The following is a 26,612-nucleotide window of genomic DNA, read 5'->3' as shown; positions in this document are numbered from 1 at the left end:
GCCATGGCAGCGACTGTTGTCTCTTAAATGTTACCCTCTACAGGGCTTGGCATCCTGAGGTGTAACGGAGACTGTTAGTCCTTCTTGTGGTGAGTGAACAGGGCCAAAGGAGCTGAAATACCTTGCACAAATCAGGGAATGACTGCTCCTATTGCTGACTGTAGGTATCTGTGATTGCACGTACATCTGTGGACTCACGCCTCGTGCAGGCACCCTCTTACCTTCTGCCTCAGTGTTGTGAAAATTCCTGGTGCCAAGCAAGAATGACACAGAAAATTTGCCTATCAGTTATATGAAACAATTGAGGCTTCTTGGCTCTTAGCCCACATGGAGCAATTGTTATCTTCAGCTGTTTTCAATAAGCTTTGCAGATTAGAACAAATGACCAAGATTAATATTCTGTGAAAAAGTATAAGCTTTCCTTAGTAATTAAAAAATATTGTAAAAATGGAAGTATTTTCCATGTAGGGTGGAATATCTTCCAAAGAATTACAGTATTAGTACCATTAGCTAATAGCCGTGAGCTGTCAACTTTAATATTCACACACACATATATATTATTTCTAGATATGGTTGCATATGTAAAGAAATTACCTATGTGCTAGTGGTAATTGAATTCTGTTGTTATTGCTTTAGGGTTTTACACATAGTGACTTAAACCCTTTCCAACCTGGAGGTGGGGTTAAAAGTTGAGGCAGAACTTCTCCAACTTTCCCTTCTCATTCTAGATTTACAGGCTCAGCTACTTGCTGCTGCAAGAGAACAACTGCTGACAACTGTTAAATGATGATTCCTTTCTGTAAGAAAGTGACTGTAATGACTGTAAGAAAGCAGTAATTGTGCTATAAGACATTGGCAATTTTCTACAGCAGTCTTTCGGTGCTGTAAAATAGGTCCCACAGAAGAGCTTGGCATAAAGGGAGGGAAAGGAAGAAGGAATGCATACAGTGGTCCTGGAAAAAAAAAAGTAAGATATAAAGTAGTATTTAAAGTTAGCAGTAGCTTAGATAAATGGGTAAATACTACATACAAACACACACACATACAAATATATACAGGGGAGTATAAGTTTGTACACTGAAAAACTATCAAGTGCAGAAATCTTTAAATTACAGTGTGCATCTTTTGTCCTGCTTAACTCCTGGAAGCTTGTGACACGGACCAGCAGGGATAATCTCTGTAGTGTTCTGAAAACATCTGGGAGACTAGGATGCTGCTAAATGTGTCTGTAAGTGAATTGGTTTTGCATGTGAATGCAGTGTTCCTGAGAGAAAGAGGCATTGGTTCAGTAATATGGTAAATCTTGTATGGCACCCAAGAATTTTTAGCTACCTGACATAAAATGCTGACACACAGACAGGCTAACTCATGGTGCACATTTGCTTAAAATATCTTCCAGATTCCCTCTTTCTGTGGGGCTTTTTTGTCTTGTGCTGCAGTAAAGAACCCACCCGAGAGATTCTGCTCTGGCTGGTTTTCCACAAATATCACCCGCGCTTCGGGCCGTGTCGCCCCCGTGGCCCCGCCTGCAGACCACCGGCCCTCTCAGGTCTTCAAGTCCTTGGGCAGCTGTGAACAAGCCCGTGCCCCCTTCTCCCTCCTTCTTCCACGGTTGCCTCCTGAAGTTACATCTGCCTGTCTGAGCGGGTGAGCGCTGAGCGAGGCAGCCGTCCCGCCCGCGGCCGCCGCCGGGCGCGTCCTGTGCCCCTCGGAGCTCCTCCTGCCGGGGCCGCGGAGGGGGCCGGGCGTAGGGCCGGGCTTGGGGCCACCGAGAGGCACGGGGGGAAGAGAGGCGGCGGCGGCGACGAGTGGGGAGAAGAGCGGGCGTGTGACGCCGGCGGTTCCCGAGCGCCCGCGGGTGCCGAGTCCCCCCGCCTCCCTGGCCGCGCAGCCGGCGGACACCATGGCCGGCGAGAGCGAGGATCCGAACGGCCGGGAGGCGCAGACCGTCTGCGACGCCCTGGAGCGCTACGAGGACACGCTGCGGGGCGCTGTCCGGGAGATCCATGTGGACATCCAGCTGTTCAAGCAGGGGGTAGGGCGGCAGGTGGAGGAGGTGCTGCGCCTCGCCAGCCCCCTGGCACACACGGTCTCGGAGCTGCAGCAGGAGAACCGGCGCCTGCGGGCGCAGCTGGAGCGCCTGTCTCGGCAGGTGGAGGCCCTGGGTCGGTCGGCGGGGCTGCCGCAGGAGTGGGCGGACGAGGCGGTGGAGAGCCCCCAGGCCGCGGGGGCCGGCTCTCCGGGGCAGGGTTCGGCCAGCCATGCCAAGCCAGCGGTCCCTGGCCGGAGCCAAGTAAGTGGTCACTGCCAAGGAGGCGGCGGGAGGAAGGGAGGGCCAAGAGGGTACACGGATCATGCCAGATTCTGCATTGGCACGGGAGAGCCTTTAGGGACACAGGGTTCCTCTTTTGCAGTGCAGTGTCAGTGGGATTTTGGGAGGTGCTCTGGGAAATGGTCTTGGCCGTGATACCATATGGAGACTTACCTGATTGTGGCACAGTTTGGCCAAACTGGGATCTTGGTTAGAGTGGTAGTAACCTGTCAGTTCAATGTGGTTAGAAGTAAGAAGAGAAGATGGGGCAGACTCACCTGTCAGTATACATATGTACGTGAATATTTGCGTATCCTTTCTGGACTCGATTCAGAGGGATCTGTGTGCCAGCAATGCAGTTTGCCAGTTGGCGAGCTCACAAAGCACAATAGCATATAGCAAGCAGTAACGTGAACAAGGCTGTGCCCCCACCCATTCTCCCTCCTTCCACCGCTGCCTCCTGGGGTTACATCTGTGCCTCTGAAGGGGTGTGCACTGAGCGAGGCAGCCCCGGCAGCCGTGCATCCTAAAGCAGCATCCTGCAGTGAGACAGTTTTGTTTTACAGCCATTGTCCCAGACTGCTGCAGCTTGTCCCTGGCAGCCTCACACAAACTGTCATGGTCTCCATGACCTAAACTTGCACAAACATACACATTCCTGCCAGTGATAAAACTTCCTCCGGTGTAGTGGAGCATTGTAACTTGGGGCATAGAAATGCCACTTAGTGGGAAGCTCATCTGGTACTGAAATGTTTTATGTCATACTTTTTCTATGTGTCTGTCTCTGCGGGAAGAGTTGAGAGCTCCTATGCAATCCTTGATGCCAGGAGGGGGCAGCCAAACGGTACATTGTGATTGAGTCACATAAAACTGGAGTACTAGAATCTTGGCTTTCACAGATGACAGCCTATTTTATGTAATCTTGATTAAACCATGTCTTAAGGAGTTTTTAAGACTGCTGAAGCTTAAAAAAAATGGTCTGTGGACTATCTAGGCTTGGGGTTGAAAACGAAAAGCTTGGAAATTAAATTCACTAAACTTGGTAGGAACAAGCAGAGTCTGTATTGCATTCCAGCCCTGTTAATTCCTATTGACTTACAAATGCGGGCATAGGGTTTCCCACATCTGGGCAATTGAAAAGGTAAAGCTGCTGCTTGATACGTTGTTCCAACATAATTGTAGCAAATGCAGCCTTTTGCCCCATGTGACAAAGGTAAGCAGCACACCTACAACTTTTTGTTCCGTGGAGCCATCCACATCCTTGTTTGTATTTCAAGGAACAGAAGTGAGCTGAATGACATGAAAGGGACAAGGGATTGTGGCCCCTCACACCATTCCACCTGCTCCATCACCACTGTCTGCATTGCAGTGTGTCGGTTTTCACAGTCTGTGAAAAGTCTTCCATCAGTGTTACGGCAATGTCCAGCTTCGAGTATCAGTCTGCCTTAAAGCACAGTCTGAGGTTCTGTTTGGATTGGAACCTTCCTGTTTTGCTTTGAGAGTTCAGGGAAAATCACTTAAGTACTGACGGTTCTTCAGTGCCCTCCCAACAATTTAGGTTGGAGAAGTTCCCAAGCTGGCATAGCTGACCGAGAGGGAATGTCAGTACTGAGACCTACGGGAGGTGCAGCTAGAGCCATACAAGCCAAACGCGTGCAGTGAAAATGTAATTTTGTGGATCAGGCTCTGATGTGGCTGTGCTGAATTGGTGAAAGAGCAAGCCTTGGTCGCTTGCTCTTGGTCACCCAGATTCTCTGTAATGAACAGTGTTCCTTCAGTTGCTTGCAGTTTCTGGTTATATGATCAAAGCATTTGAAACAGAGTACCATAAATGGCACTATGTATGTTTCCATATTTCCAGATATTTCCATGTTTCAAGATAAACAAATACCTGTGATAAAATTGGTGACACCTCTAGTCTTAGAAAATACTTCTGTAAGTATGAGATATAAGAAGCAAGTAATACTGACCTGGGAATAGTAGCAAATCAAATGTGTCTTCTGCTTCTGAAAAGATTTATTGGTCGAATTCCTTTTTACTGTGTGGTTGATGCAGCATTAATTGGATACCAGAGATTCTGAGTATCTTCAGTGTCTGAAACATTATTTTCTAATATTACTAGATTATTTTTCAAAGTAATTTAGTTTAAAAAAAAGTGAATCCAGGGAGTTCCAAGCATAGTTCAGAAGTAAGGACACAAATATCCTTTTAATTCTAATCTGGGCAATTTCTACTATGGTGTCCTTGAAAGCTGCTATACAACAGTCTAAATGCTGGTTTAGGTGGAATTTTAAATGGCCATTAACCACTCTGATTTGGAGATGAGTCTTTCTGTTATTTTGATACCAAACCTTAATTTGACTCTCTAACCAGGCCTGAATCTGAGAGTTGCTTTCACAAATGTGGAAAATAAGGGATGTTTGAAGAATTAATTTCAGACTGGGATCCTGGAGCCATAGCTGCACTACTGAGAATTTAGAAAAGAAGAGGTTTGATTTTTTTTTTTTTTTTTTTTGTTGATCAGATTTTGTATTTTGGCAGAGCTTTAAACTTATGATATTTCCATAGTTTTTGTGGTTGAACATGGTGCCTTTGTTAACAGGGAGGACTGAAAATACTGTAAGGGTGTTCTGTTTTAATACTGTCAGAAGAGTTTCTGTACAATGAGGACAGACTGCTGGCAGTGAATCTGCCTGCATTGGTCACAGCAGCAGAGCGATGAATAGCTGACTATGAACACCTTATGAAGGTCGAATCAAGTATTACCCATTGGTATCTCTCTGTGATGACCTGATGGCACCCAACAGTTAGTCAGCCTGGGAGTAACTGCATGAGACGTGATGACCTGGGTAGACATAATGAACATTATTAATGATATAATTTATGTGTTCTTGCTTGTAGATGCTGCTTCTTGGGAACTACGTTTTTTTAACTGAAGTAATCATGTGTCTGTGAAGCAGTTTCTTGTTTCTTTAGTTACTGCAGCCAAAAAAATCACATATTTCCTCACGGTGTTTTGCATGCCTCCCCCAAACAAACAAACAAAACCACTAAAAAACCTCATACCAAACCACCAAAAAAAATTCTTGGCTGAGTTTTCTGGAATTATACTGGCAGATGTTATTGGGAAAATTGATGCTTTTTTCAGAAAAAAGGTATCGTTACAGAAGTTACAGATTATAATACAGCTGTAAAGTTCTAGGATTGTATTTACTTTATGTATTGTTTTTACAATGTCTTTTCATAATGTACTTTTTTTCTGCAGCAAATGGAAAAAAATTGCAGAGCATTGTTTCCTGCAATCTCAGTCATTTTCTCCATTATTGTGCAGAGTCTTCTGTTTATCATCTTCACAGTGGATGGTGATACCTTTATCTATCAAAAGATAACACCTTGTAGGTACATGGGGTCTGTGAGGACAAGTGTGCCAAGACTAATACAAGTCCTGCATTGCCAGTGCTCCATTTGCAGCCTTGACTCTTGGGGTTAGGTAATTGTTCCCTTCTTGTATTGTAGTCACTGACACAAGGAAGGCCTGTTCTTGGCAGATGTTTCTAGATATTCTTCTCACTTTTGCTGCTGTTTGAAATTTAGCTGTCATGTCTGTTGTCTGTTCTGACAGAGTGTGGACCTGGATGACCACCACAAACCCGAGTTTAGAAGAGTTTTTAGTTCTTCCATCATTGAAAATGGATATCGGTCTTCATCAGGTAGGAACAGGGCATGAAATGATGTAGCACTACTTGTAAAATACCTGATTCTGGCAGGCGTAGAGCAGGTCTCACATGTTGGGAGTGTTAGAATCCACTATGGTTTCAGCATGGATATTGTCCTGTGGCACCAATACTTTATTTCCTAATTAGGAGTTTAATTTTTAAACTTTAACTTAATTGTTAAACATGCACTAGTGTTTCATGAACTAGAGGCTATTACTGTCACATTATGTTGGACACTAGTGGTAGTAAGGCTTGCTATTCTGGGTGCCATTGTAGCTTTGCATCCCAAAACATCTCGCAAATTACCTGTCCGCTTCCATCATCTTTCAGTTGAGGAAGGACTTACTGTCTGCATTTTAGAGAAAACTGAGTTATACAGTGTTTCATAAAACCATGAAAAGAATAAACATGCTGCCTCCTAACCCAGGCCAGGAGATGGGGAGTGAGAGCTGCACAGAGGAACAGGAGTAGCTTACCAAATGCAGATACTTGTGTATTAATGATCTAAAGACATTGTTCCTGCTGAGATTCATGTAGAACAAGTACGATCACTGCAAGGATCCCTTGCACTAGGGTTGTTTCTGCAGCATAAGTGGTACAATGTTCCACAGGGAGAACAAGGTGGGATAATTTCAAGGACTTGTAGAATAAAGTTGTTGCATGGAAATCGGTTTGTAACTTGTTACAAATCTACAAACAAATTTACTTCGTCTCTCCTTTTTTTTTTTATTCAGGAAGTCAGGCGAAAGTCTGCCATGAACTGACCTCTTTTCAGATGTCAGACTCCTCTTCCCCTGAAGCCCATGCCCCTGCAGTCACCCTACAGATGCCTCACCTTCCCGTTACTGCAGTAACCAGGACATCTGAGAAGTTTTCAGGAGAAAACATCTGTTCAACAGGAACAACTAATGCATCTGCTGGCCTGCTGGGACAGAGCAAGAGCAAAAATGCAATGGCAGTGAAAACTTCCAACCAGCCAGGTAAGAGACAAAAATAACTTGCTGAAGGTGCATCCCATTTCCTTACTTCAACTGATGCTGTGAGTATTGTCCTGTGACCTAGTGGTAATTCTGAAACCTTGCTTCTATGGCTATGTATCCCATTGTGAGACACTCCAGTTTGGAATATTGTGGGTCCTAGCTGGAGCTTTAGGCTCTAATGTCGCATCTGCTGAGAATTTTTACTGCCTAATATATTTGAGTTCTTAGTGAAGCCTATCTTCTAGCCCAGTTACTAAATTCAGTAAGTTACAGAATCTCTTCAACATGCCCAGCTATTTTGATGAAATTTACACTTTTAGTGCTTTGAGACCTGAGGTCCCTTGAGAAGTTAGGCAGATATTTATTTGGCTAACAGGTTCCAATAGTCACTTGGAGGAAGAAATGACTGACAGCAGTCTGACACATATACACAAGTCAGAGTGACTGCAGAATCTCATTTATACCTAAATTGAGGGTTTTAAAAAAAACCAACATATTGAAGTCAATCATCCTTTAGCTGTGACACTTAGAAATTGGACTATTTATGTGGGTCAGAAATTACAGAGGGAAACCAGATAGAGTTGCCAGCAAGAGATAGGGATTATTTGCAGATTGTTCTTTTAACTTTTATCTTATTAAAGCTGAGAATGTAGCAAAACTTTCCTTTGTCTTTTTTTTCTGCTGATACAGTGAAGGACTGGAATTCAGTTACGGTGAGAACAGTGGACTCATCTGCCACTGGAGGTGAGTGTTCTATCAATATACCCTTATGCAACACAAATTGAGAGGGATTCCATGCTCTTTGTCTGGGGGTTCGAGATCTTAGCATGTAGTTCTGATTAGTAGGTGCATGGTAATATTAAAATTGCTGACAAGTCTGTGTGCAGACTCATGGAATCATGAAAACTTGTTCCACTGTGTCAGATTCTCAGTCAGTTAGAAGTGAGGGGTACTCATCCTTATTTGTATGTGGATGTACATGGGTACTGTTAGACAATCTCTGCACTGGAAACCATAGGTACGAGAAAAGTGTGGCAGACAGACAGTTTGTGCAGTCAGGATTTGAGCTGATCAGTTGAAAACTGACTGTACACAAGGTAAAGGCAGTTGGAAAACAGTGTGCCCATATTGAAGCAAATTCCTTTGAGCAGGATAGAATTGAGTAGTCTCCTTTGTAATATGAATGTGTCAAAGGACATAATGCCTTAAGAATTTCTGATTTCAGTTGAAGTAGATGAGTTGAGCTCTATCCAAAAGTACTTCTGATTGATGTCACTGAACTGTTACTGTCTGCACAATGTGATGGCATTTCACAGTGGTCTCAAGTGTTGGTTTATTTAACAAAAGATGTAGCCCGTCCAGAATAGGCATCACAGTCTCCCTATCTTAAAGCGTTTAAAATTTGCATAAATATCTGGCAATTGTTAGTGGTCATGAATTTGTCACGTCTATGTGCTGGCATTTACCAGTGTGTTTTACATGAGAAATGTAGTTGATCTGGATCCCTTCTGTAAGAAGTGGGGAGAGTTCAGCTTTTCCAGAGAGTAATTTGGACAGTGATCAGGCTGGATTGCTTCTAAGATGCCAGTCCTTCTTCTTTGTGTATAGAAGGAGCCTTAAAGAAATAAATTGCTAGCTTATGCAACAAATTTTTGGCTTCAGTGTGTAAAACCGGGGAAGACACTCCATTTTTCTGCATTTGTAGGGTACAGCTGGAGTCCGGAGCTGGGCTCTAAGTGGCAAAGTACAAAAGGTAGAAGCTCAGAGGTGGAGGGAGGAAGATGCAAAGTTGTTTTTAAGCTACCTTTACAACTTTTGAATCTGTTCTACCTTACAGACTAAAATGTTTCCTGGTAGAAATTAGGTCATTTAAATTATGCTCTCAATTATGTCAGACTCCCCAGAACTCCCTATGTCTGCCAGAATGACTTTTGCAAGGTGAGCTGTAGCATCTCTCCTTTTAACTGAAACATCCATGCCCTCCTCTGAGTTCTGCCCAGGGCCCTGAAATGATCTGACCTTCCCAGTGCGGTTTTATCAAAGGCATCCTCTCACGGTCCTTTCTGGTATGTTTACACTACCTGCACTGCAGTACAACAATTTACAGAGAAATTGAACCCCTGGGGAAAACCCCTCCCCAGCTTATTAGTTCATATGGAAGTTAGAGGCCTGCAGCTTTTCAGTGTGGTGAGTAAAAATCAATGTGTGTGTATCTATCAGGAAATTATTTGAAAGCACACAAGGGAAGTTTCTGCCATAATGCATCTTGTCTCTTCTGCTTTTATATAGAGAATGCCACTTCTGTCACTAAATCTGTCTCAGCTGTGAGCTATGGGATACAGAGTGGAACCAAAACTGGTGAAACGTACGTATTTCTCATGACATTTCGTTAGGCCGTTGTGGTCAATATAGTCTCAAGGGACAGGTGTTCCGCTGGCTTGGAGAACAGGTTAGTCCCAGATGCTGTATTTAACCATTAGAAGTATAATTGTACATTAACGTACTTGCCCCATTGTCCTACATTAACCTAGGTAATAGTTTTAATGTGTGTACTATGTCCATCAACATGTAAACAGGCATATTCCTCTTAACCACTCTTCTACTTTCAGGGAATAACCGATCAATGACTACTGGAATAATCACACTATCTGTACTAAAACCATCCTACTGATGTACATAATAGTTTTCATTCAACACAGCAGCACTTGTGTACATACCCTGAGTCTTCTCAGGTGAAACATAGCAGGTGTATCTATTGATCATACTTCTCATGGAAAATCATCAACCTGCTGTATATATGATCCTGTATGTCTAGGTTCAGGACCATTCATTCCCCCTAAATCTGTTGCACAACTTGCCCTTTTGTGCCTTTGATTCCTCTATCAGACCCGTATCTTGGTTAATCCTAACACCTTTCTTTTCACGACACATCCGGTAGGCTGTACATCAACATCTCGCCCATGATCACAGCACTGCATAGCCTTAGCACTTTTGGCTCTTTTCTTTAGGGGGCTTCTTCAGGCTGCCCCACCAGTGTACTGAAGAACAGATGAGTTCCGGGTGCTGTATTATAAGCCTGTCAAAGGCTGTGAGCTTTCCTGTGGGCTAAGTGGAACAGAGATGAGAAAGGATAAAATTTTGTAGAGCAGTTTCAAGTAGACCTAATTGTGGATTTCCACATTGTCACAGTCTTAATCAGGAAGACTCTCAGTGCCTGCCAGTAGTGGATTTTTGTTTGGAGGAAGAAGTTGTCAGGTCCTTCGAAAACACTTTTAAAAATACTCAGCTGTGTAGAAATTTGTACATTGGACTTAATTTTGGAAACCAACATATGACTGCCATCAAATATCCTTGGTTTGACTAGCCTAGAGTTTAATTTGTAGATAAGTGCCTTGCTGAGGACTACTACACATTCCTGATTAATTCAGAGTTGCAGTTGCTTAGTATAGGATTACATGGTATCACAATTACTCCTGGCATATCCAGGCACCCTCAGCATGCAAATTATCCATAGAGAAAAATGGAAGAGCAACCAGTTTAAATCTTTTCAATTGGGCTTGCATCTACCTTGAAAAAAATCCCAAATTAGGCATTACATTTCTTTTGAGGTGGTTCCAAAATCAGCACTTCCATATCTGAATCATATGCTGAGCACGCAAGAGAACTTGGTGTCATCTCTGACCTCAATCTGTATCAGAAATTAACTAGTGACACTGATGTCTTTGCTCTTTGCCTGTTTCCTCGTCTCTGTCATAGGGAACATTTCCAAGTGGGATGTGTGACTTACTTTGTTAATGCTGATGAAGCAGTTTAGGGCTCAAATTAATTAGAATATAATCCTATATTTCTCGATGAAATTACTGGTTTGCAGTCAGTGAAGCAACAGTGACATGAGCTTAGAATTCTTGCACTATAAGTAAAAATTTCAAAACTGATTTACCCTTCAAGTTCCATTTTTAAAATGTGACTTACTCTTCAGGAAATTTCCAGTTGGAAATTAAAGGGATTAAGTGCTCCTGTGTGGCCACAACTTCTATTTTTCTTTTCTTTTTCTCTTTTTTCCTAAAGCTGTTTTAATTGTTGTTCTGCTCAGTAGTACAAGGTGCTTGTGACTTGTCCAGCTGTGTCTTATTTGTAATAGTACCTCAGAATCTTCTATACTTAAGAGCTGTTGTGTGTCAATAAAAATTTTACTTTTATTAAAAACGCTTTTGACTCATTCAGGTCCTCTTGAAATGACTCTTTTGGGAAGTTTAGAGTGGGCAGTAGTTGAACCTTTGTGCTGACTCCTGGCACTGCAGAGAGTTACTCTTTTGTTTAGCCACATCCTTTTCATGTTCTGTTTCTCCAGTGCCGCTGATGGTTATTGTGAAGTGACCCCCAGCTCTCGCTCCTCTCCTCCCACTGTGCATCGCCCAGTTGAAAGGAGACGGGAACTGGTGCGGTCTCAGACGCTCCCACGGACTTCAGGAACTCAGGCCAGGAAAGCACTTCTTGAGAAATTTGAACGTAATGATGCAAAGTACGTCACACTCCTTGTCTCTAGAATGGTTTGTTAATGGGAAACTGATTTGTTGAGTAATACCAGCAGAGTACAGCTGGGTGGGAGGACTCTCTCAATGTAGGATTTTGAGCTAAGGGACAATACAAGGTCACATAAAGCTTCGCTGACTTCACAGACTGAGCTCTGGAAATTCACAGCTACAGATTCCTCTGGCTTTGGAGTTGTTCAGCTGAAGAAGCAGGTGCCTTTTTTCAGGAAAGAGTTCTGTGACAGCTGCCTTCTCCGTCATTATAAAGAGGCTGGGACTATAGTGACTTCTGTTGCCATTCATCGAGGACCAGAAGTATGGACTCTTCTTTATGCATCATGATGGGAGTATGATTTAAATAGAAGAGGGCCTGGAATCTTGGCTTTAGTGAAATAAAAATTAGTTTTTCTTGCAGGAACAACAAGTTGAAGTTTCATCAACATGTTTCTCAAATATCACCTGAACAGGGGCTGACCTGGGCAAGGTTGCATAGATGTTCCTGACAAGTAGGTTTAAGTTTTTCTAGAATGTAACTTATTCTGGTCTCTGTTAATTTTCAGAGGAAAAGGAGAATCCAGAGCTAAGCTGAAGAGGTCGCTGAGTTTTGGGGTTGCCAGCGCTAGCAGCATTAAACAAATTCTGTTAGACTGGTGTCGCTCAAAAACCATAGGATACAAGGTGAAGATATGCCAGCGCTTTCAGCTCTCTCTTTTTTTCAGAAGAATTTGCCAAAAACATATACTCAAAAAGTGAACGTAAAATATGTTACACAATGAGTTAACTTCCTCAGGGTCATCCATTTTTGCTTGGATAACGCAAACGTGGTTTGCATGGGCAGCACCTCAAGGCAGTGATTGCATGAGTGAGATTCTGTATGTCTATTAAAGCAATGCATTAGTGTTTTTCTGAAAGCCTACATTTTTGTGCTTATGGACATAGACGTCAGTATACACTCACACTTTTTTTTTTCTTAGTTGCAGGCTGTGATTTTTGCGTTCTCATTATATATGGAAAGTTCTGTATAACATTTTGCCAGTATATGGAGACTATGGCCATTTTGCTATACAGCTGACCAAAGTACTCTCTATTACTAGTAAATAAGGGAATTTGTAGTAAATGGTTGAGTTTGAATCACACCATGAGCAAATTTTTATGAGGTAACGTCAGTGTAACTAAAATAATACAACGGTTGAGATTTTATTCATTTTACTTGGCCTTAAACTGCAATTGCCAAAGCAATTTCCAGGTGAAATAGATTTTTTTTCTAGGTTTATTTGTGTGCGTAGTATGTTCTTCAACATTACTATAAAAGGTTGCATAATTATTGCTGAACTGTACATTATACTATACATAAGCAGAACTAATGAAAATTACTGTTAATTGCTTACCAGAAAAGCTGGGGCTTCGGTTTTATGATGGGAAAGCAGCATGAGACGAGCACAAATATGTTTCTTTTCACTGTGGCAATTGAAAGTAACAATAAGAATTTGTTTTAAGAATCAGTTTTTGCAGTAGGCGTAATTCTTCCCATATTTCTGCCTATTCATGTGTAAACAGGCATTGAATTGGGCAAAGCAAGCAAGCATAGTCCTTGTCTAGCGTTATTCACAGCCACAAAATGAACTGTTCTTCAGTTATAAATCCTGGTGCACTGGGCCTGCTCCAGAGCTCACTGATGTTGACAACATTCTTCACAGTATTTTCAGTGGGCTTTGAATCAGGGACCTTGACTGTGTGTCTGCTTTGCATCTGGATATTTCAGGCAAAAGGCTTTCATTGCTAAGTGCTCTGTTTTTTTTTCCCAGAATACCAATAATGCAGTGGATAGGGATGAAAAATATAAAGCCTGTACTGTGTTGCTTTTGTTAGTGGGAGAGAAGAATAGAAAATGGCACTGAGCAGAAGCAGCTGCTCTTATTTGTTCCCCCGTGCAATATTAACATGTTTGGTTTTTTCATCATGACAGCACATTGATCTCCAGAACTTCTCCTCAAGCTGGAATGATGGGATGGCATTCTGCGCTCTTGTGCATTCTTTCTTTCCTGAAGCTTTTGATTATAATAAGCTTGACCCAGCTAATCGCAAGCAGAACTTTGAGCTGGCCTTCACCATGGCTGAGTGAGTACCACATTAACTCTCTGTGAAATGCTTCCAGTTCAAGTCTAATGCAGTGGGCAGCACTGGGCAGCAGTGAAGAGTTTAATTACTGTTCTTGTAGAACCTATATCAGTAGCTTGCATGTGTCATGCCAAAAAGGATAGAGAAATGCACAGAAGAAACATAGAATGTGTGGGAGACTTCACCTCTATGCATTACTTTGGTTGAACAAGAATGAAGGTTGAATTCGGGGTAGGTAGAGATCAAGGCTGAGAGCTTCTCAATATCTTGACCAGGTGACCGCACTTCTGAAAAGGGACAGAGCTAATACCCTCAGACACATTGTCCTGTTTCTTTTTGATACTGTATAGCATCAAATGATAACTTGTTTGTTAAAGTCATTGAGTGCTAACTTGTCAGTCAGAAATAGTAACTTTCTTGAGCTAGTATCAACATGAGTCTTAGAGTAAGAACATCTGTATACAGCTGGGTTTGGTACGTTTTTTCCAAATACTAACAGGCAGTGAGAATACGTGGCTGATGCGGTAACTTACAGAACTGGATTTGCTATTTACCATTCAGAAAAAAGCTTTCAAAATTCTTAGCATAATGTTGTTTCTCCTTATTACAGCCTTTAGCAAAGGAGTTAATTTAGGAATTACAAGGTTTTTTATATGCACACATATATGTATATTTATCAAAAAATTTTATTGCTTGTCAGTGAGTTGAAAGTGATCTCTAAAGTAAAACTCTAGAAGTCTTAAATGTAAACTGTAGTGTTCTACCTCAATGTATGTATAACGGTAAGTTTAGGGGAGAACAGAAGACAACATGCACACAACATAAGAAACATTAGGTGAGAAGTATCTAAAGAAATTACTATTTATAGCTTTGATTGCCTTTAAACTGTTTTCTTCCAGTGCCAGAAAAGCCTGTTCTCTCAGTTATTGCTGTTCAGCCCAGTATGAACTCTGCTGATCAAACTGCTTCCCACCTTTGTGATTTTTCATTTAGGCCTCTGCAGGTCTAAATCTGTTCCTTTCTGCTGGTCCAGATTCAGTCAGGCTTCTGCTCTCCAACCTAAGCATCTGAGAGGGATGTCCTAGTCACTCACATCTTTAAGATAAAGAGGTGGTGGAGAACAAACAATTCACAGCCACGTGGGCCTTAACTGGCACATCTCATCTCTTCCTGTGTTTTTCCATTCTTTTGGAACTTGCTATATATTAACCAGAAGCTGAGACATGGGCAGACTAATGTGAAATTGGGCTACATGGTAGAGATATCAGGAATGTGAATGGTAGTCAGTGAAAAAAAAAAAACCAACTCGTACACGGGCTTCAGATCAGATCCCAGTATAGAAGAAGAGAGGGAAAGAACAGGAACATTCCATGCTCACAAAAATAACAATCTCCAACCTGACCTTGCTCATTTCACTGTGAAATGAAAGGCTGCTGATAATCCTCAGCGTTTCTTAAATGTTTCAGTGATGCTCAAATCAGAGCAGCAAATGAATCTTGGAAGCAGCTACAGGCCTCGTATTTAACTCTTGATTTGCTGTATCTGGTTTATTATTACTACAGGAAAATGGCTCATTGTGACCGTCTGATAGAAGTGGATGACATGCTGATGATGGGTCACAAGCCAGACCCAATGTGTGTCTTCACCTATGTCCAGTCTCTCTACAGCCACCTACGACATTTTGAATAAAAGCATCGACACCTCTCCAGCCAGAAGGGTCAAGTACAGTATGCTAATGGGAAGAATGACATTTTGCAAGTGGAGCACAGTGTTATTTCTTGCTTTTTACTGTCCCTTTGCTTACATTCAGCTGTGTGGCTGGCTGACTGAAGTGTTGCTGAGCAGTGCCTTGAAGTGTCGATCACATCACCATGTATGGAAATAGGTTTGAAAAAGACAAAAAAACATAGACAAAGGCAAATGCTGTCATTTTGGTGCTGTAGTAGGTTGGATTTTTAATACTTTTATGATTAAAGATCACAGGAAGCTGATTTGCTGCTCCTATCTCTGTAAGGTTGGGGACACAGTTTTATGCAGTGACAAGTAACTCTGCTATGAAGGTGTTTCCTCTTAAAAATGCAGGTAAAACTCCAGAAGATAGCACCTTCACTTCCATTTCTCTGTTGAGCATAGTACGAAAGAAATAGCAGATGGACAAGGAATATTCTGTTTAGCAAATAATAACTTACAGTACTCAACCACTAGGGCAATATTGTCTCTCCTGCGACCCTGCCCCTCTGCCCCAGCACACACGCACAGAGATCAAACAGGCATTGTTTTGTTCTCTTAAAACATAAAGAGAACAAAACCTCTGGTCTGCTGCCTGCGGTGACAAATAACTACCAAGTTGCACACCAGCGTTTGTCTGTAATGCGCACATCTAAAATGATTTGCTTAGAGGCATGTTAAAGCCTCTACTGGCATTCCTGGATTAATTTCTTGATCATGAAGAATGGCAATAGCTGCTCTGTATATGAGATTGTGTGCTTGCATAATTTATGATTACAGGATAGGTGGGAGCTGGCAAGGTACAAACCTCTCTGAACAGTTGGAATAGAAACAAGGCTGTAGTGTGCTTAGACATGGACTCTGGAGGAAAGCAGCTCTCCAGTGTGGATGGGAGTGAACTCTTTACAACTTGTTCGGTCCTCATGCTGACCCAGAGGTAGACAGACAATACACCAAAAAGGTATGAAAGATATCAGTGTCTTGAAATGCCTTGCACTACTTTCAGTTTTCAGTTACATTAGCATTGAAACCACAATACAGTTCGATTATTCCAGATTTACTAGACAAAAGGATTGTGTATCCCTCTTTGTGGCTTTCTTTTTGATAAATCAACAGAGCCTTGTTTTCACAGTGAATGTTAAAATCAAAACCACAAAGAAAGCATACTTTAAAAAAGCCTTTTAAAATTATTTCTTCCCTAAAAACAGGCTCATAAAAAGTAAAAACTGAAAACCAGAAGCCCTCTGCTCATGCTAGAGAATGTTTTTTAACCTGCACTTGTGCTTTTTGTAGATATTTATAAAGATTACTTTGGTTCTGTATTGATGACCATTTATAATAAAATATGTCAAGCGCTCTTCAGATTTGTTGCATCGCTTTAGAATGAAGTGACAGATAACCAATCAGTGAAAACAACAGAGAGCTTTTGCTTAGAAGATTTTAGTTCTATTCATGATGCTCTGAATTTCAGTTTTAAAAAGTACAGAAGTTCAGTTGCATTTGGAATATGGTTTTTGTTCAGTCTCCCTTTCTAGTCAAGTTTACTTCAGAAACCATGAATGAAGCAACCATTTTATTAGCAGTCTTAGGAAACAACAACAACAACAAAACCACCAAAAGTGTATTAAGGCAAAGTATAAGTTATCTGCTCAAGGTGTGTATCATCAGGTTCTGTTTAAAGTGTAGCTATGCTGTTGCTGTGACACTGTGGCAACTGTTTGAGAGACTTAAATACACTTAGTAATATAAGGATCTGAAAGATACTTAATCAAATTAGCAGGATCCTTGGTATTGTAAATCTCACAGCATTCATGAAAGTGGACAGAGATTGGGTGGGCTGTTCATATTAGTCATGTAATTGCCATTGTCTTCAGTTTTTTACTTTGTCTTGAACAGTCATAATTCTGAGGAGTGAGTGTGCACCTGGAGCTCTACCAAATGCCCTGTAAGGCTAAACACACTGTACTTATGGTTTGGAGAAGTTTGGATTAAGCATGATGAGAAATCTGTCCATGGCTGTCACCCGCAATACACCTATTTACGTTCTCACAGCAGAATACTTTTTATTGACTAGCAGAGCCAAGTTCCATCATAGCTACCACAAGAGGGGCAATACTGGCTTTATACATCGCATTTCTTCACAGTCCCAGGGCATGGATGATTTTACTGTGTGATATGAGTGCTAAAGTCACAGGTAAGTGCTTGGCCAATTTAGGCCTAGTAGCATGTAATTATATAAAGGAAGTTTTAGACAGTAAAATTATTGCCAATTCACCAGGGTGAATTTACACCCTTTCTGTAATTTAGCTTGTTTTCACAGCTACCCGGAAGGTCTTTGTACAGGTTTTCTAAAGTCTTCCCACTTCAAAGAGGTGATGGTAAAGATACCTGGTACTTCCCAGCAAACTGATTGCAGGAAAGTGGAAAACTGTAAGCTGAGTTTAACTGTTAGTGTTTCATGTGTAAGAAGATGAGGGAGATAGTGCTATGACGTAATTTTAGAAAAACTTACAGCTTTGTGCATTAAGAGATCTGATCTATATGAATAACCTCGACTACTTGATTGTATGATTAAATTGAAATTAAAGTATATAATGTATGCCCCAATGGATTTTTCAGTATTTTTATTATTTAAAAAAATGCAGAGAGCATGTATGTATATATGACAGGAAACGTGTTTAGCACGAGTGATAAAGAGAATAAGTTGGCATAATATATATTTTACACAAATGGACTATTCCTTAGCTTTTCTAGTGTTTCTGCACTGTATCTAAAAGTGTCTAAGGTTGTTTATTGGCAACTTGATCCTGCTTTTAAAGGCTAGATTAGTTTGTTCTGTGCAATATTTTCAAGATAATGTCAGCAGAGGCATCATCTACTTTTTAAGATTATGTTTGCGTACAGCTTCCCACAGCAGGAAAGTCCTCCTCTTTGAAAGTATAATAATTGGATGGATGCCTTTCATCACTTTTCCCTTTGTGCGACACTTGCAATAAAATGTTTAAACATATGTTCAAACTCCTGCATACATGCAATTAGTTCTAAAACTAGCCTACAAGTTTCAACGTGTGTCATTAATTTAAACGTGGCCTGGTTTACAGGGATAGTTTTAAAATGTCCAGAATAAAAGATGGGATTGCTTTGCATCAGGTGCATTTAAAAGCCACTTTCAGTTATGTTAAAATAGCTCTGTGTCTAGATAAAGCCTCAGTCAAGTTAACTTAGGGTCATAGAATAGTTTGGGCTGGAAGGAACTGATCACTGTGGTGGTCATCTAGTCCAAGTCTGCCCCTACAATAAGCAGGGACATCCAATCCAGACCATTCTATGATTTTATAATCTTCAGCCTGATCATGTTGCTCAGAGCCCCATCCAAACTGATCTTGAATGTTTCCAGGGATGGGGCAGCCACCACCTCTCTGGACCACCTGTGCCAGTGTTTTGCCACTCTCATGGTAAAAAAATTCTTCCTTATAACTAGTCTAAATCAACTCTCTTTTAGTTTTAAACCATTGAGACCTTTGTCCTATCGCTACAGGCCCTCCTGAAAAGTTTGTCCCCATCTTTCTTATAAGTCCCTTTTAGGTACTGAAAGGCTGCAGAAAGCTCTCCCCGAGCCTTCTCCAGGCTGAACAGCCTTTGTTCATGGGGGCCCGGCTCGCGGCGGAGCCGGGGCCGGGGCCGGCTCGCGGCGGGGGCGGGGCCGGCTCGCGGCGGGGGCGGGGCCGGCTCGCGGCGGGGGCGGGGTCGGGACTGTCCGTTCACGCAGCCGGGGCGGCCGCGGGGCCGTTTTTCTCCCCCTGTAAAGTCGGTGGAGGTTTTCGATGTCGACGGTGATTTAACCCCAGAAAACCATCTGAGGTAAAACTAGAGCTTTCTTATGTCGTATAATTCATATTGTAAAATCAGTTGTAAGTTTCATATTAACAGATGAAAAGGAAATAATAATAATGTAAATTTTATATTAAGAGTTGAAAAGAAAATAATCCTTTCCGGTAGCTGACAATGAAGAACAGCTTTATAGAATCATAGAATCAGTATATTCTGAGTTGGAAGGGACCCACGTTAATCATCGGGTCTAACTTTTTTAAGTGAATGGCGTGTACAGGGATCAAGCCCACAACCTTGGTGTTATTAGCACCGTGCTCCAACCAATTGAGGTAATCTCAGGTAATTTAGGCTTGGTTACTTTAATTACTTTGTCACGGTGTTGCTGCAAACTGGGGCAGGACAGCATCAGATACTGGGTGTTCAGAACAAAACGGCAGTGTCACAGTAATGTGGAGAACCATCTCTTGGGAGTTCCACAGCTTTCAAGGTGACTGAGCACCGTTCCCAGAACCGTGACATTCATTGTTCTTAACGGCCATTCAGATATCTTAGCATTTCAGTTCATTCTGAATCATTTAGTCATCCCTCTGGAATTTGCTAGTATTTCTAAAAGCCTTGGAATGTTACTGGGAACACAGATAATAACATTTTGTGGAAGATGACTAATATGCAGCCTGATCCATCCTCTGTGACTCACACAAGCCAAAATAAACCTCTGTTCAAACTAGCTTTGAGTTCAGATGTACTGAAGTCGTTGGAAATTTCATCTGATGTCATCCTCTTTATCTCCTTCATCTCTTCTGTCTGCCTCTCAGTATCTTTTCTTCTAGGCAAGAATATAGTTGCCACAAAGATGGAGCATACTACTAAGAATATTTTATGACTGACATTTTAGATAGCTAGACATTTAACACACCTCTCATTTGCTTTCACAATCTTTCTGCATTTCTGTAATAAAACAATCCAAAATTACTGCCCGCAGCTCTGGGAACTATCTCAAATTAATGTACAGAGAACAGGGGTTTTTTTCCAGACAGATCTTAACAGGCAGTAGGTGAAATGAAGCCCCAGTGGGTCGTGTGTGCTGCGTCTCCTCTGGCCAGTGCTGCAGCCTGGGAGCAGGGCGGGTGTAGTTCCCACAGCAGCATTTGTTTACCTTCTGTGCTGGTCGAGCAACGTCCTGCAATATTTAGTTGCACATTTAAATAGAAAATGTGCTGCAGCTGAGGAGATTGAGGCTGGATCCAGTGAAGGGGAACTGAAGATGTGGCACTTGGCCAGGGTTTGGACTTGAGAGCAGAATCAGTCAAGAGGTGTGTGAAGGAGAAAGGGGTTGTTGAAGGGTACCTGTGCTGGAGGGTGGGCAAAGCTGTCTGTTGCTGAGGAGTAGCTGTGTGCATTTGGGGTGAGGAGCAGTCCCAGGAACACTGGATGAGCATAGTGCAAGAATAGGAAAATTGATAATCAAACTGTTTTTCATAAATTCAGGGCATGGGTTTCACCCTACATTAAACAAGTGTTCCCAGTACGCTTGGTTCTTTGTTCTGCTTTAGCCCTTTCTGGGCTTTTCCATTTCCTCATTTGCCTGCTGAATTTCCTCCAGCTTTTCAGGTCCTGTTTTTATTTCTCTTCCCCCTGCCCCTCCCAAATAATCATTAGAAAAAAATCACCTCGTCAGGCATTGGAACAAGCTGGCCAGGGAAGTGCTGGAATCACCATGCCTGGATGTGTTCAAAGGCCATGGGTTTGGCTCTTGGGGATGTGGTTTAGTGGTGAACATGGTGGTGCTGGGTTAACAGATGGACTCCATGATCTTAGAAGTCTTTTCCAACCTTAATGATTCTATGATTACATTTCTTTTTACAGTCTAGATTTCATCCATCTCTCCACCATAATCTTGAAAGGTATTTACTTCTCCAACCTGTGGGAGACTATTTATCTTTTATATTTGTTCTTTTTTTTTCTATTTTCTGTGATTGCTTGTTTAGTAATTCCATCCTCTTTCACAGGTCTCCTTTCCCTTCTCATTCCTATTGCAGACAGTCCATCTTTTCCTTTCAGTTCCACTTCTTTCCTCCTAGTTTCCATTCACAAATTCTTCTGTTTCTTCATTCTCCCACTTCAAACTCTTTCGCCTACACATCAGTAAAGCCTTGGGGAGCCTTGAGCAAGAAATCTATTCTTTTCATATCTGTGTCATTTTGCAGATAAAAGGAGCAAGAATATTTCTCATCCCGATGGACCTGTCTTCTCTTCCTGCTTCTGCAGCCAAATATATAATGCTATTGCTGTTTTCAGGTTCCACATTCCAAGAACTGACCTGCATTATATCCAGAAACTTTCCGAATAACAATGGCCAGACTGTTGCAAGATCCATCTAAATTCCATCCCTCAGAATGGGCTACCGCAAACATGATGCAGCGTGTCAGTACAGAGTCCCAGAAATCCAGGTCAGAGTGCATGATAGCTGAGAGTTGGCGGCTGGTGGATGAAATAGAAAAGACAACTCAGAAAACCCAAAGTGATGTCAACAAGAAAATAGGTAATCCCATGTGTTCTGCAAGGGTCAAGATGTGCTATTTGAGCTATACATTTAAGATGGACTTAGAAAATTAGCTGATAATGAGTAGGAATATATGTCAATGTCATGCTCCCTGATCTCATGGAAAAATTAAAAATATTTAAAAAATATATTTTGAGGTAGATTCTTTATAACAAAAGCCTCTTAATGCAGGGTTGCAAAACTGTTTCCACATGGCAGCCCACAGCACTATATGTACTCCACTGTGGAATAAGTCTATTTTTAGCCATATCTAAGATCTGAACTACAGTCCTCTGGCATATAATACATGTTTGCAATTTTAATTCTGCAGAACAGAGACGGGAAGAAATAAAATTCTGGAAGCAAGAACTAGATAACAAGCTAGAACAAATTGTTCATGAGACAGAGTTACTGTTGACTTTCAAGAATAGGCTGGAGAGAGCTTTGGAGAGCTGCAAAGAGCCACTTGTCATTGCCCAAAAGTGTCTCCTGTACAGGTGAGATGATTAAGAAGAAAAGCATTCAAGGAGAGAAGAAAAAATCTAGATAACGAACCTTTAACAAATAATAAAAAAGGATACAAACTAAGGGCCCGTCTCTCTTTGCAGTGAAGTCATAGTCTGATTTAGGTGTTAAAACACTGAGAATCAAAGCCATTAAGATATAGCATGTCTTACCATGTGGCAAGGAAAAACTTGATTTGTAAAGCTGGGCTTCATCGTCTGTTAGCTGCAGGCATTTGAGCAATGTGGCTGATGGCTTTTACTCTTTTCATTTAGGCAGAGGCGAGTTGGAATTGACTTGGTGCATGATGAAGTGGAACAGGAACTGGTGAAGGAAGCTGAAGTCCTCCAGGGGATTATTGCTTTGCTGGGACATACATTGGAACAAACCAATGAGCAAATCAGGTGCAGAGGCAAAGAGCATAACAGAGCAAAGAGCATAACAGAACACTGATTAGCTGAGAAGTAAGACAGTCATAATCCTGTGAAGTTGTAGAGTCAGGCTGAGCACAAGTCCAAAGTTACCTTCAATGCTAAACAGTTGCAGGAGGTCAGTCCTAATTCATACCACTGAATCAGTAATGGTGAGAGGTTCTGTTTGTTAGAACTCAGAGTACTTGCACATGATCCTTGGTCTTCTCATGATCCAGTCCTGTGCCTTTCATTCCAATGAGAATCATACCATCAATTTATAGGGAGGCAGCTTCATACTGTAGATTTTGGGACTCCACAACTAACAGTTCATTCATGAAGATTTCCATAAATGTATTTGAATTACCTCATACATGTATGGATGCATGTTAAGAACACCTGGAAGTACCCACACTTTGGCTTAGAGTCTGGTTGTTTCTCCTCCTAGACAAAACCGTTCAGCAAAATACAACCTAGAAATGGATCTGAAGGACAAGTTCACAGCTCTGACAATTGATGATTACTGTGCTCGCTTGACAAATGACACTCCTGATATGATGTATGCTGATAATGCAGTGAAAATAGAAGGAAAGTAAGTAGTTCTTTAGTTCAACCAACATATGATGATTATACAGATAATATGAGCTGTTGCAGTAATAGCAAGATTAATTTTGTGTAAAAAGACTTTATCTGTCCACCAGCTGTCTGTTATAATTAGTTTTTATCCTTCTGTCCATCGCTTTTGTATCTGTGTAATATGTCTGTGAAATAAGCCACAGTAATTATACTCCCAGTGAACTGCAGTTTACTAAAAGCTTTTAAGGCTCACAATTACCTAAGGAGGAATTTCACATGTTGCTTAAACCCAGAAGAGACTTACTAATCTAACTTTCTTTCCTCTCCCAGGGTGTCCTAGTGGGGAGAACACTGGACTGGGACACATGAGGTGTGGAGTCAGTTTCTGACTCAGTCATTAACCTGTCAAATGTGCCCCTTCTGCATGAGTTAGTTAGTGTGAATGGTTTAGATGGAGAAATAGCTGCCACAGAAAAATGGGTTGAAAAGAGGAACCATACTAAGAAAGCAGTATGTGTGAGACAGCTGTATAGCTCAGACCACACCAGTGGTATTGGCTGCTATATGCTTTATATATCCACCTAATGAAATAAGGAACTCCTTATAAGTTCCTCCTCTGAGGAACTTTCGGAAAACCTGCCTGCAAGCCACAGCTGCACATGGATGACCCTTTAGTTCTGGGGATACAGTTGGGGCTGGGCTTCCCAGCTATTGCTTCAACCAGGTACTGTGTCTTATAGGTATACTGTGTGAGAGAATAAGTGACTTTGTTGTGTGAATAACTACCTGCTATTAACAGTAACAGCCATACTAATGAAAGGTGTTCTAAGAAATATTGGTTATTATCTGTGTTTCCCCCCTTAATAATCCTTCATCAGGGGAAAGGATAGTTATAACAAAGTTGCTCTATGACTTTAGCAAATTTGCTTTCATTCTACTCTCGTCTACTTAATTATAAAATGTTTGTGACAAGGAGGGTCTTTATTTTGTATCTGTAGAATTCCCAGCACAACTGGCACTCACTGGGATGTGCAGTTAATAGGACTGCTTTGCTCTTGGTTTTGTGGCATAATTACAGATTTATGGAGTCTCAGAGGCTGCCAGTGGGTGACCTTTTATTTTTAATCTCTTTCAGTTTTGTTAGCCCTAAAGACTGGGTAGATTTCTCAAACATAAATGTTGAAAAGGCTGACAAGCAGAGAAACAATTCTTTGGCACTGAGGGCACTTATTGATGGCATCCTGTCACAGACAGCAAATGACATGCGCAAGCACTGTGAGATGGTGAATGTCGCTTTTAGAAATAGGGTGAAGGAAGTCAAGGATGCCAAGCACAAGCTAGAGACACTTCTTGCAATGGTAAGTCAGGGGACAGTCAGTAAAAAAGTGGAAACACTGGGCTTGGGTTATCTACCAGTTTTCTCAATCCAGCGGTTTGCACTGATTTGCCACATTTTATTTTTCTTTTCCTTTCCCCTCCTCCATAAAGTCATCTTAGATTCTATTTTCTCATCTCTGTGTGCACCACCACAGAGATGAATTTCTAGAATCACTCATTCAATCTAAGTGTTGCTATAAGTCAGGATTTCCCTTGTGATTTTTAGTTACCTGGGACTCCAATAAAACTTTCAGGACTGTGATATAACTGATAAAATCAAGGCCAATGTGCACAAAATTGGACAGATGAAAACTGAGTGTTAAAAATTAATTGCTGAGCATAAATTTCTGGGTTCATGCAGAACAGTCTCATCTGCTTTCCAATGAAGGAATCATAATCCTGGCTAACTTTTGCAAAATATCCTTTGATAAAAGAACAATATAATAAGTGTTACTGTTCTTGGTATAAGTATTAAAAATGATGATTATTTCACCCATTGTAAGAGACAAGTGTGCAGCACTTCCTTCTGTTGGATTTTTTAAGGTGATGGATGAGACTGCCTCCCAGGAGAAGAACATTGCAGCCTTAAAGAAAGCAATAGCTGATAAAGAAGGACCTGCTAAAGTGGCTCAAAGCCGCTTGGAAGCGAGAAGCCATCGCCCCAATGTGGAACTGTGTTATGACAGAGTGCAATGCAGCCTGATGAGTGAAGTTCAAGAGATTACCAAAAATATTCAAAGGCAAGTGGAAATGATGAAAGAAGAAAATCTGTGGTTAATTTAATGCATCAGAGTAACAATGGGTCCCACCTATTCTCCCTGAAAGGCTGGGAATTGCTTTTCTCTTAATGGCAGGACACTTAAAGGGAAGCTGCATGGATATTGTCTCTGTGAATCCCTTTCCATCTTTCTTTTTCTCACTCAGAATTCTTAACCTACATGAGAAAAAAACCCTATCCATGTGTTTTCAACTAATGCCTGCCTGTATTTTCCCTATTAGATTAAAGGATGCACTGGCACAGGCTGAGACAGAGCTGAAAGGTCTGAGCCGCCGACAGCTTTCCTTGGAGGAAGAGATCAAGGTCAAGGAGAATACACTGTATATTGATGAAGTGCTGTGCATGCAAATGAGAGAGTCTGTTTACATAAACAACTTCTGAAGCCATCACACTGGGAAACTGTGCTCCAAAGAACCAACTCCTGCTGAAATTTCATTTACAAACTTCCAAATTTATTGGTTTGGCTCAGTGCTGTCCTGATTCTAGTTGTGCAAGATAATTAAAACAGACCTAGTACTTACAGCTGTCTGTTTCACAGCTATCTGTGCTCTAGAATATCTGAGGAAATTTTCCACTTGGCAATAGAATTCCAGAATAATAAGAAATGCCCTTTCTTCCATGTTCTTTCTCTCATGTGTAACCTATGGTATCTTTTGCCATTGAAGGGTGGCAGAAGGTGGCTCTGTGCAAGCTAGAGCAGGAGTCTCCTCAAAAGTCTTTTGCTGGAAAGCTGGGCAAGTGGGAGGGGTGAATCTCAGGACTAGCCATGGTACGTTTTATTCTTATCATCTGCTTCTAAGAACTAGGCAGTATGTCAAACTTAACAGGAGGTAGGCTGATTCAATAGATAATGCATCTGACTGCATCTGAATCAAGATCAAGTCAAGGCTGACTTTGCGTAAATCACTTCCTCACCTCATGTCCCAGTTTTCCTATTCATAAAATGGAAACGACAAGATGCTTCAATGGTAAAGTGTTTGAAGCTCTACAGTGAGAAGTGCTGAAAAAAGAGGAGGGCATTCTTTTTACCAGAGATGCCTTTAAAGCTGGAAAAGGGTTCCTTTGGTTCTTACAAGGAAAAGCAAAAAAGGGCAAGAATAAATGATGCTGGAGACACAGGAGGCCAGTTCCCAAGTCCAACATTTTAATGCACAGAGTGTAAAATTGTCCCTTGCCTCTCTCTTGCTGTAATGGTATCTCCCTTTCAGA

The 26,612-nt window shown here is 41.5% G+C and overlaps 2 protein-coding genes across 2 annotated transcripts; both read left to right on the top strand.

The window, feature by feature from the left end:
• Positions 1–1,779: 1,779 nt before the first annotated feature.
• Positions 1,780–17,992, top strand: SMTNL2 (smoothelin like 2). Its single transcript, XM_051809940.1, has 9 exons — positions 1,780–2,293; positions 5,934–6,021; positions 6,762–7,007; positions 7,698–7,751; positions 9,297–9,372; positions 11,359–11,529; positions 12,100–12,217; positions 13,506–13,657; positions 15,220–17,992. The coding sequence occupies exons 1-9, from the start codon at positions 1,904–1,906 to the stop codon at positions 15,344–15,346; spliced, it is 1,422 nt and encodes a 473-aa protein (XP_051665900.1). The 5' UTR covers positions 1,780–1,903; the 3' UTR covers positions 15,347–17,992.
• A 1,113-nt stretch (positions 17,993–19,105) lies between these two features.
• TEKT1 (tektin 1) lies at positions 19,106–26,008 on the top strand. The gene is made up of 8 exons (XM_051809943.1): positions 19,106–19,246; positions 21,515–21,758; positions 22,090–22,255; positions 22,538–22,666; positions 23,121–23,264; positions 24,384–24,606; positions 25,169–25,365; positions 25,625–26,008. The coding sequence occupies exons 2-8, from the start codon at positions 21,569–21,571 to the stop codon at positions 25,782–25,784; spliced, it is 1,209 nt and encodes a 402-aa protein (XP_051665903.1). The 5' UTR covers positions 19,106–19,246; positions 21,515–21,568; the 3' UTR covers positions 25,785–26,008.
• Positions 26,009–26,612: the final 604 nt, after the last annotated feature.

The sequence above is a fragment of the Manacus candei genome, unplaced genomic scaffold (assembly GCF_025592945.1).
Source record: "Manacus candei isolate 608988 ecotype Guabito, Panama unplaced genomic scaffold, ASM2559294v1 h1tg000076l, whole genome shotgun sequence".
In the NCBI taxonomy this organism is placed as follows: domain Eukaryota; kingdom Metazoa; phylum Chordata; class Aves; order Passeriformes; family Pipridae; genus Manacus; species Manacus candei.
This window is presented reverse-complemented; position numbering and strand designations above follow the sequence as displayed.